Here is a 13,783-nt window from a genome sequence, read left to right as displayed (position 1 = left end):
GTTGGAGGCATGTGTATATGTGTGTGATTGATCTAGCTCAGACTGGTATTGGATGTTGAAATAGAGGTAAGGGAAATATTCTATGGCTCACTCTCCAATTAGACCTCTGCATACTTTGGATGTCTTCCAGGCAAGAGAGGCAAATGAAAGAGATGGAGAGGAAGAGCAGTATTTGGGGAAACACATTCACATAAACAGTCTTTTGAGGACTCAATAGATCCAGAGAACTGGAGCAAATGTGCTTTAAAGAGCTTTTTTTTTTTTTTTTTAAGAAGGAACACTTTATGTCATTAGTATGAAGTGCCCAAGTAGTCAAAATGCCAAAAACATTTTGAACAAAACGACAATTTGTCACTTCCTCTGCTCATAATCTTTCTTTTTATTTTTTTGACTGATTTTCACCATATTTTGATTTTTGATTGTTTGCACATTTTTCTACAATTGTAAAAAAAATCTCTCTCGCCGAGCAACATTACAGGCACAGACAATAAAGACTATATCACAAAAAACATTCCAGTCTGGCAGATGGCTAAGTGCACTTTGAACCACGACTTAGCTGTAGCTCCTGCCCTGCAGCAGACATGGCCACTGAGGTAGTCAGGTTCCTTTAGCTCAAGCTGAAAAGTCAGAGAAGCTATAAAGTGTGTGTTTAACAAGCAGGGCTACGGGGGCCTGGACAAACTTTAACACAAGTCTCCTGATCATAAATCATAAATAATGTGACATTTATCGACACACGCAGCTCACACGCATTACACACGGAACGTGATATCTGATCCATAGCTTAAGTGACGTAATCAGCCGTTATCAAACCGAGGGCCGATCGTGTAAACACATTCGGGAGAGACGAAGTAACAGAGTAATAGAGTTGAGTGCTTCCGTCTCACAGAAAAGTGTTAAGACACACACGTCCTCGACACATCGCGTGCACCGAGACGCAAACAGAGTCCTGTGAATGTACAGAACTTCTTTCCAAAACACATACATGTCCTTCAACGGCAGTCAGTCAAACAAACATCTTACAGACACACACATGATCTTGTCCAGACAGCTGTCACATTTCTCTCTCTTTTTTTTTTTTTTTTTTAACAGAGCCATTAGTTGTTTTTAAACCTGCATATTTCCTGCTGATTACAGCAAATGGACTATTCGCAGGGCTGTACATGTGGTTGCTATTTATGAGGAATGGTGAACATGGAGGAGGCAGGAGAGGAAAAAAGGAGAGAGGGGAATAATGAGGTCTTCAATGGAGATGCAGTCATTCCTGCCTATGCATATATATATATATATATTTATGTGTGTGTGTGTGCGTGTGTGTGCCTGAAACCCAGGATGCATTAAGTGTGTTGACAGGTTTGTATAAGTTTGCATAAGTATAAAAGAAGGAAAGGAAAGGAAAGAAAAAGACTGAAGGGGCAAAGGGGAAAGATCACAGTGCTTCAGGGGAAGGAGGAGATCAGATCTCTTGTGGTAGTGAAAGTGTGAAAGGTCAAAACGTGTTTGGATCTGGCTGGTGTTGACGAGAGGGGGCGTAAGTGTATGCTTAAGTGAGCAGGCATCCTAGAAAAAAAAAAATGGCTGTTAGCCCCTCTGTCTTCACCAGATCACACTTGGTCACTGTGACAAAGTGGCAGGCCGGTATTACTATACAAGCAGAATATGAAGGTGCTGAGGCAGGAGGAAAACAAACTGCACAATTCTTGTTTAGACACCAAACAGTACAAAAAAAAAAAAGTCAGAGTAAATGACGTTCCAAACAGCTGAAAAAAGATCAATTACAGTTTCTGCAAAATCATCATTTTCTTTTTGTCATAAAGTCGTGTTGTTATTGTTATAATGTACTGAGGAGACTTACATAGGTAGGGTCTTAGTGACTTACACATGAAGGGCTTGACACTGCTGTGAATGTGCTTATGCTGCTTGAGGCCCGAAGACGTTGCAAACGTCTTCCCGCAGTCGGAGCAGGCATGGGCCCGAGCCCCGACGTGCTGAGAGCGAATGTGCCTCTGCAGGTTACTGGGGTCTGTGAACACCTGCTGGGGGGAGCAACCAAAGAGACGCACAGGGGAGTTACTATATGATTCAGCAAACGTGTGCAGAAAGAGAAAAGGGGTGCGCAGACAAGAGGCATTTGTTGAACAGCCCCTTCCATCACTTTACCTTTGAGCAGTTTTCACATTCGTAGTGCTTGCCACTGTCATGCGACATCTGATGTCGGATCAAGTTGGATTTCCAGTTGAAAGCCTTGGGACACTGATCACACTTGTATTCCCTCTCCTCAGAGTGCGACTGACTGTGGTTCTCCAAACTGCAGCAAGACAAAATGAAAAAAACAAAACAAAAACAACAGTCAGGATTTGTCAGATCGCTCAGGGCGCCTTACCAAAGTATCTACCCTCAAACTTTCTCAAGTTTTGTCATTATTTTTATTTCAGTCAATCTATCTTCCCATCAAAGCTTTCCTTCCTTACTTTTAAGCACGTCTTCTGATGACATTGTTTCAACAATTGCCCTCTTTTTTGTTTACTTCTCTGCTGTAATCTAAAGGTGATGTACTAAACATATGTCTGTGAGACATCCAAGGCTTAAATTCTTATCATAACCTCCCCATTAAAGTTCTCCATAACTCTATCACTTGATGCTACTGTGGCTTACCAACATTGTCAAAAAACCTGCCATATTTAAAAGAGATTTATCTACATGCATGTGGTCTTCATTTCCTTATTGGGTGATTTTTGAAAGCGGTAAATTTTATTTAATGGCATCATGGGAAGAAGAGCTAAACACATGCACACGCCAGACTTTTTAGGTGTTTGAAGAGGACATATTTTATTTCTACGGTAATTCAGGTGGTTGGATGTTGCTGTTCGTTGCATACCTCTGGACATCAGGGAAGACCTGGTCACACTCCTTACACTCGTGTAGGCCATGAGACATATGAAGGGGCCGCAAATCTTGAGGTTCTTGAGCTGTCAGGTCAGCGTCCTCTCCTGTGCACAAAGGAAGAACATGAGGAGGACAGACACACAGAGGCGTAATGATCCATGAATTTTACAAGACGATGTGCGGACATGCACAAGGCTGAAAACTTACGAGGTGTATTGCATAGCTCCTTCATCCCTGATTCAAACTTTTTAAGATCTCACACCGACACCTTTCTTCAAATATTTCCCATAATTCTCTACGTCTAGTTCTATCAGACGTTCACGTTTTATTGTGTTTGAATGGTTTTCCTTAAATATCCAACCGATGTTGGGTTGCACTCCACTCAGCTGACGTGGGAGTTTGTTTTATTTACAGTGAAATAAAACTCTGATCCCTCCGTCACGTTGTAGGAAGAACAGCATAAGAAATCTGAGAGGGTTTGAAACCCTAACATGCACTGCCTCTGCTAGAAGCATGTTGGCATAATTACACAAATAAATGACCCAAAACCTAAAGTGTATGTTTTACCTTAACTGCTCCTTTTTCCACAGAAGAATTGCAACGGAGACTAATTGTGATTTTACAATGAACTACGATTGTTTTTCCGTACCAGAGTCTCAAGAAACAATGATTTTTGTTGAACATCTATCGCGTGTAGGCTTAGATAAATCTCCGCTTCCTATCCGTCGGACTCATCCCTTCACAGTTTATTCCTCTGTGATCTCAGAGCTTTAGCACCTAACACAGATATCTGTTCGCCCTCTCCAGGCGCTCATCCATCTCGTCACTCGTCACAGCTCCGCGTTTACAGCAGAGTGAAACAGGCATGCCTGTTTAGAAACAGAAGTCAAACCTGGGTTGAGGAAAGCAGAGGGAGGCATCCCACACGGCTCCTTCTGGTGATCCAGCAACTCGCTGCGGGACTCAAAGTGCTGGTCGCAGTCCTCACAGCGGTACTGCCTCTCCTCTGTGTTGTGAGAAAAAGAGAAGCTTTTGTAATACAAAGTGAGATGTCTAAAAAGATGAGCATTGGAAAAAAGTGGAAAAAGTGTGTGTATTTGTGCGTTTGATGCGTACCATGAATATCAGGAGCCATTGCGTCGCAGAAATACTCTTCAGCCTTCATGAAAAGTAGTAGTTCCTCGCCAGGAAAAATCTCTCTAGTGACTTTGTAGAAGATCTGTAACACACAATATATATGTTTTAATGATTTAAAAGACATGTTTTTTTGTTGTTTTTTTTTTGGATAAAGGTAAAATAAACCAGCACTGAACAAAGCTACTGATGTAACTTGTTCAGTTTTTGCAGCTTGTCCTGGATAAGGATAAGTGTCACTCAAAAAAACGGGAAAAAATCCTGACTTTAATCTCAAAATGCTGAGATTAAAGTTAAAAGAACAGTCAAAATTCTGAGAGAAAATCAAAACTTCCTTTTTCTTTTCAGCAGCCCTTGTCTTCTTCCGTACTGGTCGAATGTTTGTGGCACAATTTATATTTTTTACACACTACCACATTTGAGCAGCAGCGAATGTCCCTTAAGGTAGTTCCTGGTGCATAAACACACAGATTTCCGCACTTGTTTACATGGTTGAAACACCACAAAGCTACCGCAAAGGATTGCCGTACGCACGAAAATACACTCACTCGTTAACTTGCAATTAATCATCTTATGAAACATCCATCTTTGGATATATGAATGAAAGCACAAACAACCATCCTACTGAATAAATACACAGCCTCATGACGACGCGCTGCAAAAAATTACCGCGAGCAGGAAGTGGTAAATTACTGTGTGGAGAGAAAGCTTGCTAATTCAACAGCGAGCAAAATAAACAGGCAAACTGCTGAAGAAGCGGTTGAGTTAAATTAAATTCATCAGCTAAGGAAGGATCTCCAAGCAGGGAAGTAAAACCACCTCTGCATTGCTTTCATTTTAAACCAAGACGTGCTCCACAAATTTCTTCTCCGAAACATGCAATCAATACGGCATGTGCTGCACAAAGGCCTGCTGAGCAGGTGAGTGTCTATCTAGGCAAAGATGGGGGGAAGTGGGTGCCGGTCACATTAAAGAATCAGCTGAGAGACCCTGCGACTGCAGAGCTTCCCATGGACACACAATGGCCTTTCTCTGCAAAACAATCACACATGGGGTTATTTTCAGCACGCTTTGGACGTTAAGCGTATCAACTTCCTCTGCTGTGTCAACATGACAATGATGATGGAGGAATTTATTAGAAGTGCATTGGGGGACTGATGTGGAGCGGGTGAGAAAATGCTTCTGGGAAGCCGTGGATCACAGGTAGGCGGCTCATGAAGGGCATTCTTGAATAACGCGGCTGCAGCAGCAGAGCCACAGTGGCTCCATGTCAGGTTGCGATAAGCATCTCTGTCGAAATAAGGATAATGAGGTATTCTGTAGCACATAGTGTTGTTGCGTCTGTCATTGTTCTTACGTCTGGCAAATGACATCATACTCAGAATCACACCGAGCAAGTCAGGCTGACCCAAAGCAGAGCCTTTTGGTAAATCGTGGAGTCGTACAGCATCCAATAAAATAAGACTTTTGGGAACATTAAAATATTAGGAAAAATATTGCCGCAGGACAAAAAAAAAAGTTTACACACTTGTACAGAACAGGAGAAACTTTAAATATTCAGGAATATCTGGAATATTTTCATTTGGCTGTTTTTGGAAAACTTACAGGAGAAGGTTGGTAAGACAAAATAAAAAGCCACGAGATTGCCCAAAGCTGAAAAAATATGAAGGCATTAGTTTGAACTGTATTAAATATTGCTGGACTGTGAGTGCCCAGTTATCTAACGTTAGGGACAATAGGCGTTGCAGATGTAGTGGGATCTGAAGATATTGAATGGCTACACTAATCCTTGTTATTTTTAAGTCATTCTAGTGAAGTACTATCTAGTTTTTGTCTGACATGAGCACTGGAAAAGGAATATATGCATTTTAACAACTTACTGCCTAACTTTATTTACAATTGTATGAAAAGATTATTTATGTCAAGTAGAAGCTAAATCAAATAGAGATTGATAATTTGAACATGTGTGATGTGTAGTGTGCAAGTATTGGTGTAGCTAAAATAGGCTAAGTAATTAGGAAGAACACCAGATGGCAGAAAAGGGCTTCAAACATGATCTTTGGTAGGTGTGGAATATGCATCAACAGGCGTTAGTGAAATAAATCTGGCTGCATGCAGGCTGGAGATGTTTTGTCATTTTGAGAGAACTGACCAACAATCACTGCTTGTCAGACTGATTGAATAACACTGAGTTGCAAAGTCAATGAAGAGGCCATCTCCGACTTTAAGCAGCATGCTTAAGCAGAGATAAAGAACTTGTGTCGGATTGACAGACACTTACTAAATGACACGTACCCTGAGTGGCTAGCTTTGAAACATCCAGCAGGAGATTTTTAATTAGTCTGTGCTGCATTCGATCATCTCTAGTATCAAATCTCAAATACGATATTGATCACACTCTTTATTTAAATACATTTTAAAAATAAGCCTTTTAAATCATTTTTTCCACATTATTATGACTGTAGATGAACTACAAAATGTACATTTTTGGACTAATTAAGCTTGGTAGGGAAGACACATGAATTATGTAGGTCCAATGTTGGTACCAGATTTCTAAAAATAACTTGTGATTTAGGAAAAAAAAAACATTTCTTTTTTGTGAAAAAAGAAATGGGTTCTTAGTTTTGCATAATATCTCAGCTTGTTCCTCCAGGAACCATGGGTATATCACTGCATCATATGAGTCTTGCTTCCCAGGAGAGTGATAACCCTGTCCTAGAAAAAAACGATATGCTTTAAAATAATATGTGGATAAAAGAGATAGCCTCCTGCACTGTGTTGGAAACGCTGACCTACATGGACATCGGAGGAGTTCAAGGACATTTGAAGAACTCTGGCGAACTAAATTGAATGGGGCTGTTTGTTTTGTTTTCAGGATTTTTGTTTTTAAGTCAAATCTTAATACTGAAAAATAATATGGGGGCAACAAGAGAAACATTTTTGCTTCTTCACCAAAAGAATGAAAGGAACTCAAGTGTGAGGGTTCTCGTTCTTTGCCATGTTTACTTCAACTTTACTGTAAACACACGGGCGCGCATAAATGGAGCGCTTAACATGGCTCGAGCGGACAAACAGAACCGAGCTCCAACGGGCCGTCACCTCTGTGAGGTCACCAAAATATTGATGCTACGAAACAATCAAACAGCGGTTCAAGCAGATTTGTTATTCTGTGGAAAATCCGCTCAGACGCTGATACTGAGGCTGAAGACAGAAGCTGTTGAAAACCAAAAGGAGAGCTAGGTATATAAAAATCACAAGGAATGTCAATAACACTTTTTCAAAGAGGCAAGTTTTTACATTTGGAGTATTGTGTTTAAACAAAAGTAAATTTATCATAATAAACACCCATAAGTGAAGGAAACTCTTAACAAATTGCAGGCACAGATGTCCTGCATGCTGAACTTTCCACAAGTAAGAAACTCTGTGGTCTATGAGTCATCTTTGATAAATGAATTACTTTACAAAAAAAAAAGGGAATCTGCAATAGTTTAAGAACACACAAGTGGGTAAAGCATGGCAATTATGAGCGGGAGGGAAACTCTACCGCTTCCACGAAGATCACCATGGATAAACACAAACAGGTAGCAACTCTGCACGGGTCTGGAGGCACCACCAGCAAACACCCCCACTTTCCCCCCACACGCACACACACACAAAGACAATCCCAACAACACTTTAACAATAGCTTTAAGTAATCACTGACTGCAAAAAATCCAGGCTTTCTAAGTCAGAGCAGCGGTAACCTGCTGCCTCAGCTTAAAAGGCAGTGAACACACCGAACGTTCTGTAGTTCACATTTATTTATTTATTTTTTTTTACAAAATTGTCACATACAATTTAAAGGCTTAAGTGTAGCTTATATTTGACCTTGTTCCCTTTAATAGTGCGGAATTTTTTCTGTCATTTTTCCCATGCGCTCATAAAGAGGTAATGTGTTATGATTGGACTACTTGTTACGCTGCCATTGCTGCATCTTCCCTGCTGATGTCCTCATATCCACAGGTATGCCATTCGCTAACGCTATCAAAACTGAATAAACTCACAGGGGGCAGGACTTCATGCAAAAAAGCTTTAAATTGAACACTGCTTAAGAATTAAGAAAATAGAAAGGCGTGAGACGGTGGATGAAATAAAACAAGAGCAAAAACATGCAAAAATGCACTTTCAGATTTCACAGGAGAATCATGTACTCAGACAAAGATAGGCATATCGAGCAATCTTCAGCTTTGTGCAGCTATTGCAAAGAAGGATGACACATTGCAGAAAGGTGGCCATGCAACAGTCACCGACATGTGCGTTTTGCACAGAACTATGAAATGATGCAGAAGGGCGTGAAGAGAATTTGCACACAATTCCAGCACATTGAATCTGAGGAAAAGTCAGCATGACGCCGTTGTTCTCATATTAAGCCTTATATTAGAGAGTTACTTTTTGTATAAAAGGCTCATCAGATTTCAGTTCTGTAACAAGAGTTTATTAATGAATAAGGTTCAAACCGTTACCTCTGTGAGTTACAATCAGCTCCATTGTGTGCACACTGCCACATGCTCCAGAGCCACTTCACTGCACTCAATACTGAGTGACAATCAATGGAGCAGATGAGATTAACCCTCATATCCCTCTGTACTGTCTTATGAAAGGCTCTTCAGGGCCTCGTCGGATGATGTTAATTACACTTTTTAATCAATTTTCCATTTAGTTGAATCAGTAGAGTGAGGAGCGCAGAGAAGGGTTTTTAAGTGCTAATTGCCCCCCTAATTATCCTCACGACAAAACATGAGGGGATCTGTGCTCAGAGAGCTGCGAGCGTGTTGTTTGGGGGCTTTCTGAAGGCTTCAGCTGTGTCTCAAAGTCAGCCAAGAGCTCATGATCAGCGAAAACGGCGGCCACAAAAAATATTAACGGGGTTGTGTGAGTGCTGAAAAATACTTGTGCTGGAAATTAAATGCAAGAAAAGGATTAAATATACCTGTGAAAGAAGTACAACCTCTGGAAAGTTCAGTGTGACTGATAAAACAAGATATGTCTCTCCTTTTTTTTTTCTTTAGCAATTTTCAGTTTTCTTTGAGGATTGACATATTGATTTTGATTATCTTGTCTAATTACAATTTTTGTTCCTGCCAAATATGTCAAATAATTGTTTTTTTTTTATATAAATAAGCCATAGTTTCTCCATAGAGTAATACTTTTAAATCCAACAGAAGATTAAAGTGTAATAAAGCAATGTCCATTTATACATCAAATCATATGTTCCTAATCTTTGTCAAATTTTGTTAAACTGTTAAAAATGTCACCGCTGAGTGATGCGTTTATAGGTGGTGGGAGTTTTTAGTATCGAAAATACTGTAGAGGGAGAAAAAGATCATTCTTTTTCAGTATTTGGCCTGTTGCTCACTGATCAGAGCTGATTAACAAAAACGTAATCAATCTTTAATTGACTCAATAGTACAATAGTGCCAATGATTCTCTTATTTAGAGCTAAACGTGACAAATTAAAGGAGGTGTATACAACAGAACATATCTCATGCTGTCTGTTGTAAATATTTTCAGATTTTGGATTTTTATCCAGTTCACTATAGGTTATACCTTCTCAGATTATGTAGTATACGTATATAAGCAAACAAGAGACTGCAACAGTAAGAAGAAGCATAATCTACAATAAATCTTGTGTTCAGGGAGAAAAAATGGAAGAAAACAGGGTTTGTTTCACTCATTCCTTCCTCTTCCACTCCCCTGTTCTTCTGAGATTACTCATAAACTTTTATAGTAAACAGAACTGGGTCAAAAATGAGAGGATGGAAGCCAGTTTCACTCTTGTGCCGACAGAGGTGCTTGTAAAGGCCCTGCACAAAATAACGACCAAACACACCTGGAAACTGCTATCATTGTAGGACAACGTCTGAACGCAAGTCATGCGACAAATTGTTTCTGTCCGACGGCTGAGAAGGAGTCCCTTAAATTTGATCCTGAGGGAAGATTTTCCAATCCATCCGAAGCCCTCAGTAACACTGTGAGGCTCTTCTGCGAAAATCTGGGGGTGTTGTGTGTAATGTGTGGCGTAATCAGCGGTTTCAGGCTGAGTTTGGACTCAGCGCTTTCTCTGTGGCTGTAAAAAAGACCTGCTGGAATCAGGTACTGTGCGGCTTCAACATTTCCAGCTCGGAATGAGGAGCATTGGGAGTCATCGAGAGCTCAATGAACAATTCAAAGCCCTGCGTACGCACACGCATGAACACACACACGCACACGTAAGCGTGCTCCAACTGAGGTTTGGACGCGGGCAAAAGCCCAAACACAGGCAACACACAGGTGTGTGAGCGCACACTCCGGAGACATAATGAAACACTCGACACACTCGCAAAAAAAAAATAAAATAAAATGAAAAAAAGGGCCCCCATGTGCTTAGAGACACAGGGACAGACACACACCGGCAGAATCTGACAGCAGCTTTACAAGACCACCCCGTTTAGTCTATTCATTTTCCAACGCACAGACGGGCATTGTGGGAGGCTACAGTGTGTTTTTGAAAACACCGGCGTTGGCCGGAAGGCTTAAAGACAGCACATTGTGCAGTGTTGTGACAGAGCGTGATACTTAACAATCACCTCATCATAGCCATGTCCGTGACCTGTGGGAGCCTTACACAGCCACCCAGGCAGAACCGCAACGCTGACAGCGAGTCGCACCTCGCGTCGCGGGGCAGCTCGGGGGAAAAAGCCTCTCGCTGCTTGTTTGTCTCTGTCGTTTGCCAGAGTGGGGAGGTAAGCATGCATGAAAGAGCTTCTGCTCCTCTTTATGAGGCCCTCCTGCTGTCTCTCGTCACTGAGATGTGTGAAAGATGAGCAGTAGATAAGTTTCTTGGCGGCTGAACCATATAGGTTTTGGGAGAAAATTAAACCCAAAGTTCTAAATATGACAAAAACAAAAAAACAAAAAAAACAAATCAAACTGAAAAGAATTCGTCAAACAATTTGAACTTAAATCCTGCGCAAAAATATATATTACTCCTCCATCTCAGCAGATGACACTGCTGAGAAGTTATCTAGATGGACCACCTGTGAGACGATGTTTTCTGTTTGGGTCAAGCGATCGCGCTCTCGACGCACGCGTCAGGTGAAGTCTGGGCCAACGGCTTCCTGCTTTGGGAGCCTGCTGGCTGTGAGGATTACTGAGCTGAACGGGCCCTCATGTGTGCAGCACGCACCTCTCTACAGCCAGGTGAACAGCAAAAGGGCTTCGGCATTCCTGGCATATCTAAGAGTTTATATCGCCAGCGTGACCAGGAAGTGTGCGGAACTATCATCCCGGGGGCGGCCGCCTCTGATCGTTCCCTGTGGTCTTTTGTGCGGCAGAAGGCAGCAAACAAATACAGAGGTAAAACATGCAGCGATGATAATAAGAAGAGCTGTGTGTGTGTGTGTGTGTGTGTGTGTGTGTGTGTGTGTGTGTGTGTGTGTGTGTGTGTGCGTGTGTGTGTGTGAGTGTGTGTGTCCATGCGTTTGTCTGTTAGGTGAGGACAAAGAGTGCCAGCCGCTCATAAGACTATCTGACTTACATCACAATAACATCATTTGACAGCACACAGCAGGCTGGATGTTGGAAAGTGCAGATACGAAATTATGGCTTTGGAGTTGTTTAAAAAAAAAAAAAAGAGAGCTGGAATTTAAAAACCCTGATTCATCTTGCCAGGCAGAAGACACATCATCATCATGGGGATTTCAAGAACAAGTCATTTGGTTGAATTTTCTCTCCTTCTCTGGTTTCTTTCACTTTGTTGAGATGGATTTCATGTCACACGGCGCGTCTGAGGACACGTCGCCACATACCTGCTCATCTATCTGGCACGCTCTCAGGTTATGCTGCGTGGCCGCAGGGGCAAACTGGATGTGCTTCAGCCAGCTCCCTGCGTCTGGTTTGCTGGCATCCAGGCAGAACTTTACATGGCCTGACCCATCCAAGATCTGCAGAGAGAAAGAGAAAGAAAGAGAGAGAGAGGGAGAGAGAGAGAGAGAGAAAGAGAGAGATCAGACTTTGATCAGTATCAGACCAGGTTACTGTGTCCAAACACTGCCTAACCGCATACCTCCCACTAAGAAATCCCACTTAAATGTTAGGAGCTGCTCTGTGAAGCAAGGCGCTCACTCACTCACACACACACACACACGCAGACACGCACACACACCTAAACACACACACATGCATACTGAGAAATGTCCACAAAAAAGGCTGAACAAAAATACAGTAAATGTTATTTTAGTAGTTATAAAAGCAGATAGGAAGTAAAAGAATGAAATGTAAAAAAAAAAAAATCTACATTTCTTTATGTTGACTTTAATTTTATTTCCATACTTTAAAGAAAATGTTTTAATATGTTATGTCATGGATTGAAGCAACAATAGAAGGGCTGAAATTCAGTAACATAATATAAAAAAAATCGAAAAAGTAAAAAAAAAAAAAATAAATACATAGGAGATGCTGGTTATAAAAAACAGATTTAAAAAAATGATTTCAAAATCAAAACGAATTAAACAGAAGAAAATAACAAAAAAACGAAATACAACAAAAATCTCATCAAAACACTATAGAAAATACACAAATATTTATTTTAATATCTATATTATTGTAACTCAAAACCAACCTCAAATTATATCTAATACTGATGCTTAACGAATTTCATTTAAAGAAATGCATTTACAGAACTGCACTTATTGATTTCACAACAAAAGCGAAAGTTGTTAAAAGAATAAAAAAATCTTAGTAGAAATGATACCCAAAATCCTGTTCTGCTCTGGTTAAGAGGTGCACAAAACGATTTATTAATATCACAAAAATCACTATTTTGCAGCATAAAATGTTATGACGTTACTTTTGAAATGCTGCTGGTTTCGGCAGAGCGGTTGTAAACTTTTGCAGGGAAGCAAATCAATTGCAGGAAGCCGCCGAGTGATAAGAGTTATGAAGACAAGCAGATTGTTAGGATGCAAAACAGAATCTCTTCCAGGGTCACAAATCTGCCTCGGCGCCTTTGTGTTAGCCTTCGACTGAATAAATATTTTTGCTTATAAAAGAAGAAGAAGAAGAAGAAGAAGAAGAAGAAGAAGAAGAAAAGCCAGAATCGGCAATCAAGAGTAGATCCTGCGCGTTTTAAATGAAGCCATAACACTTTAAGTTTTAAATGATAAACGAGCAAATAAACCGCGGTGTAATTTAAATAATCAATGCAGGAAAAATAATATTTTATTTGAGGAAAATTATCAATCACCTTACCGTCCAAACTCGTGTTACAGCCTCTAGGGTAATTAAAACTCCGAAAAAGTAAAAAATACAATTAAAAAAAAAGCAAACACAAAAAGCTTGATTTAAGTATATATATATATATATATTTTAAAAAAATAAACTAGAACTTGTTGTCGCTGCGGTCGCTTCGCCAGCTTTGTGGCATCGCGGTGTGTCTCAGTGCCTCTTCAGCTCCCCGAGCTCCGGGAGTCTCCGCCGGCGCGCTCTCGGTCGCCGCGCCGCTCGCGCTTGGCCGAGGAGTAAATCCAGACGGCGCTGCTCTCCTCTCACTGTCCTATAGACATCGTGGGACGGAACTAAAAACCCATCCGGCGCATCAGTCCGCTGCCAACTTTTCACTGTGTCTGCTCGGCGCGCTTCTGCTCGACTCGTCCTCTCCTTCTCTTGTCACCCCTCCTGTCCTGACGCGCCCAGGTGTCCTTCAGTAAGCCATTCAACTTTTCATTTTTCTCTTCCTCCTCATCCC

The 13,783-nt window shown here is 41.0% G+C and overlaps 1 protein-coding gene across 13 annotated transcripts in view; it reads right to left on the bottom strand.

The window, feature by feature from the left end:
* The window catches only part of mecom (MDS1 and EVI1 complex locus), a 158,987-nt gene that overhangs the window by 16,677 nt on the left and 128,527 nt on the right, over positions 1–13,783 (bottom strand). For 4 of the 13 annotated variants that reach the window (XM_016661562.1, XM_007573597.2, XM_007573591.2 and 1 more), the window contains exons 3-8: positions 11,847–11,981; positions 4,003–4,105; positions 3,779–3,892; positions 2,879–2,990; positions 2,161–2,308; positions 1,880–2,036 (exon numbers count right to left, since the gene is read on the bottom strand). In XM_016661562.1, the coding sequence (XP_016517048.1) occupies positions 1,880–2,036; positions 2,161–2,308; positions 2,879–2,990; positions 3,779–3,892; positions 4,003–4,105; positions 11,847–11,981 (769 nt within the window). Of the gene's footprint in view, positions 1–1,855; positions 2,037–2,160; positions 2,309–2,878; positions 2,991–3,778; positions 3,893–4,002; positions 4,106–11,846; positions 11,982–13,287; positions 13,770–13,783 lie in introns of those variants that run through there. The other 9 variants (XM_007573600.2, XM_007573598.2, XM_007573594.2 and 6 more) reach the window with 4 other exon arrangements.

The sequence above is a fragment of the Poecilia formosa genome, unplaced genomic scaffold, assembly GCF_000485575.1.
Source record: "Poecilia formosa unplaced genomic scaffold, Poecilia_formosa-5.1.2 Scaffold335, whole genome shotgun sequence".
Taxonomy (NCBI): Eukaryota; Metazoa; Chordata; class Actinopteri; order Cyprinodontiformes; family Poeciliidae; genus Poecilia; species Poecilia formosa.
Note: the sequence above shows the minus strand (reverse complement) of the source record. Positions and strands in the feature narration are given on the sequence as shown.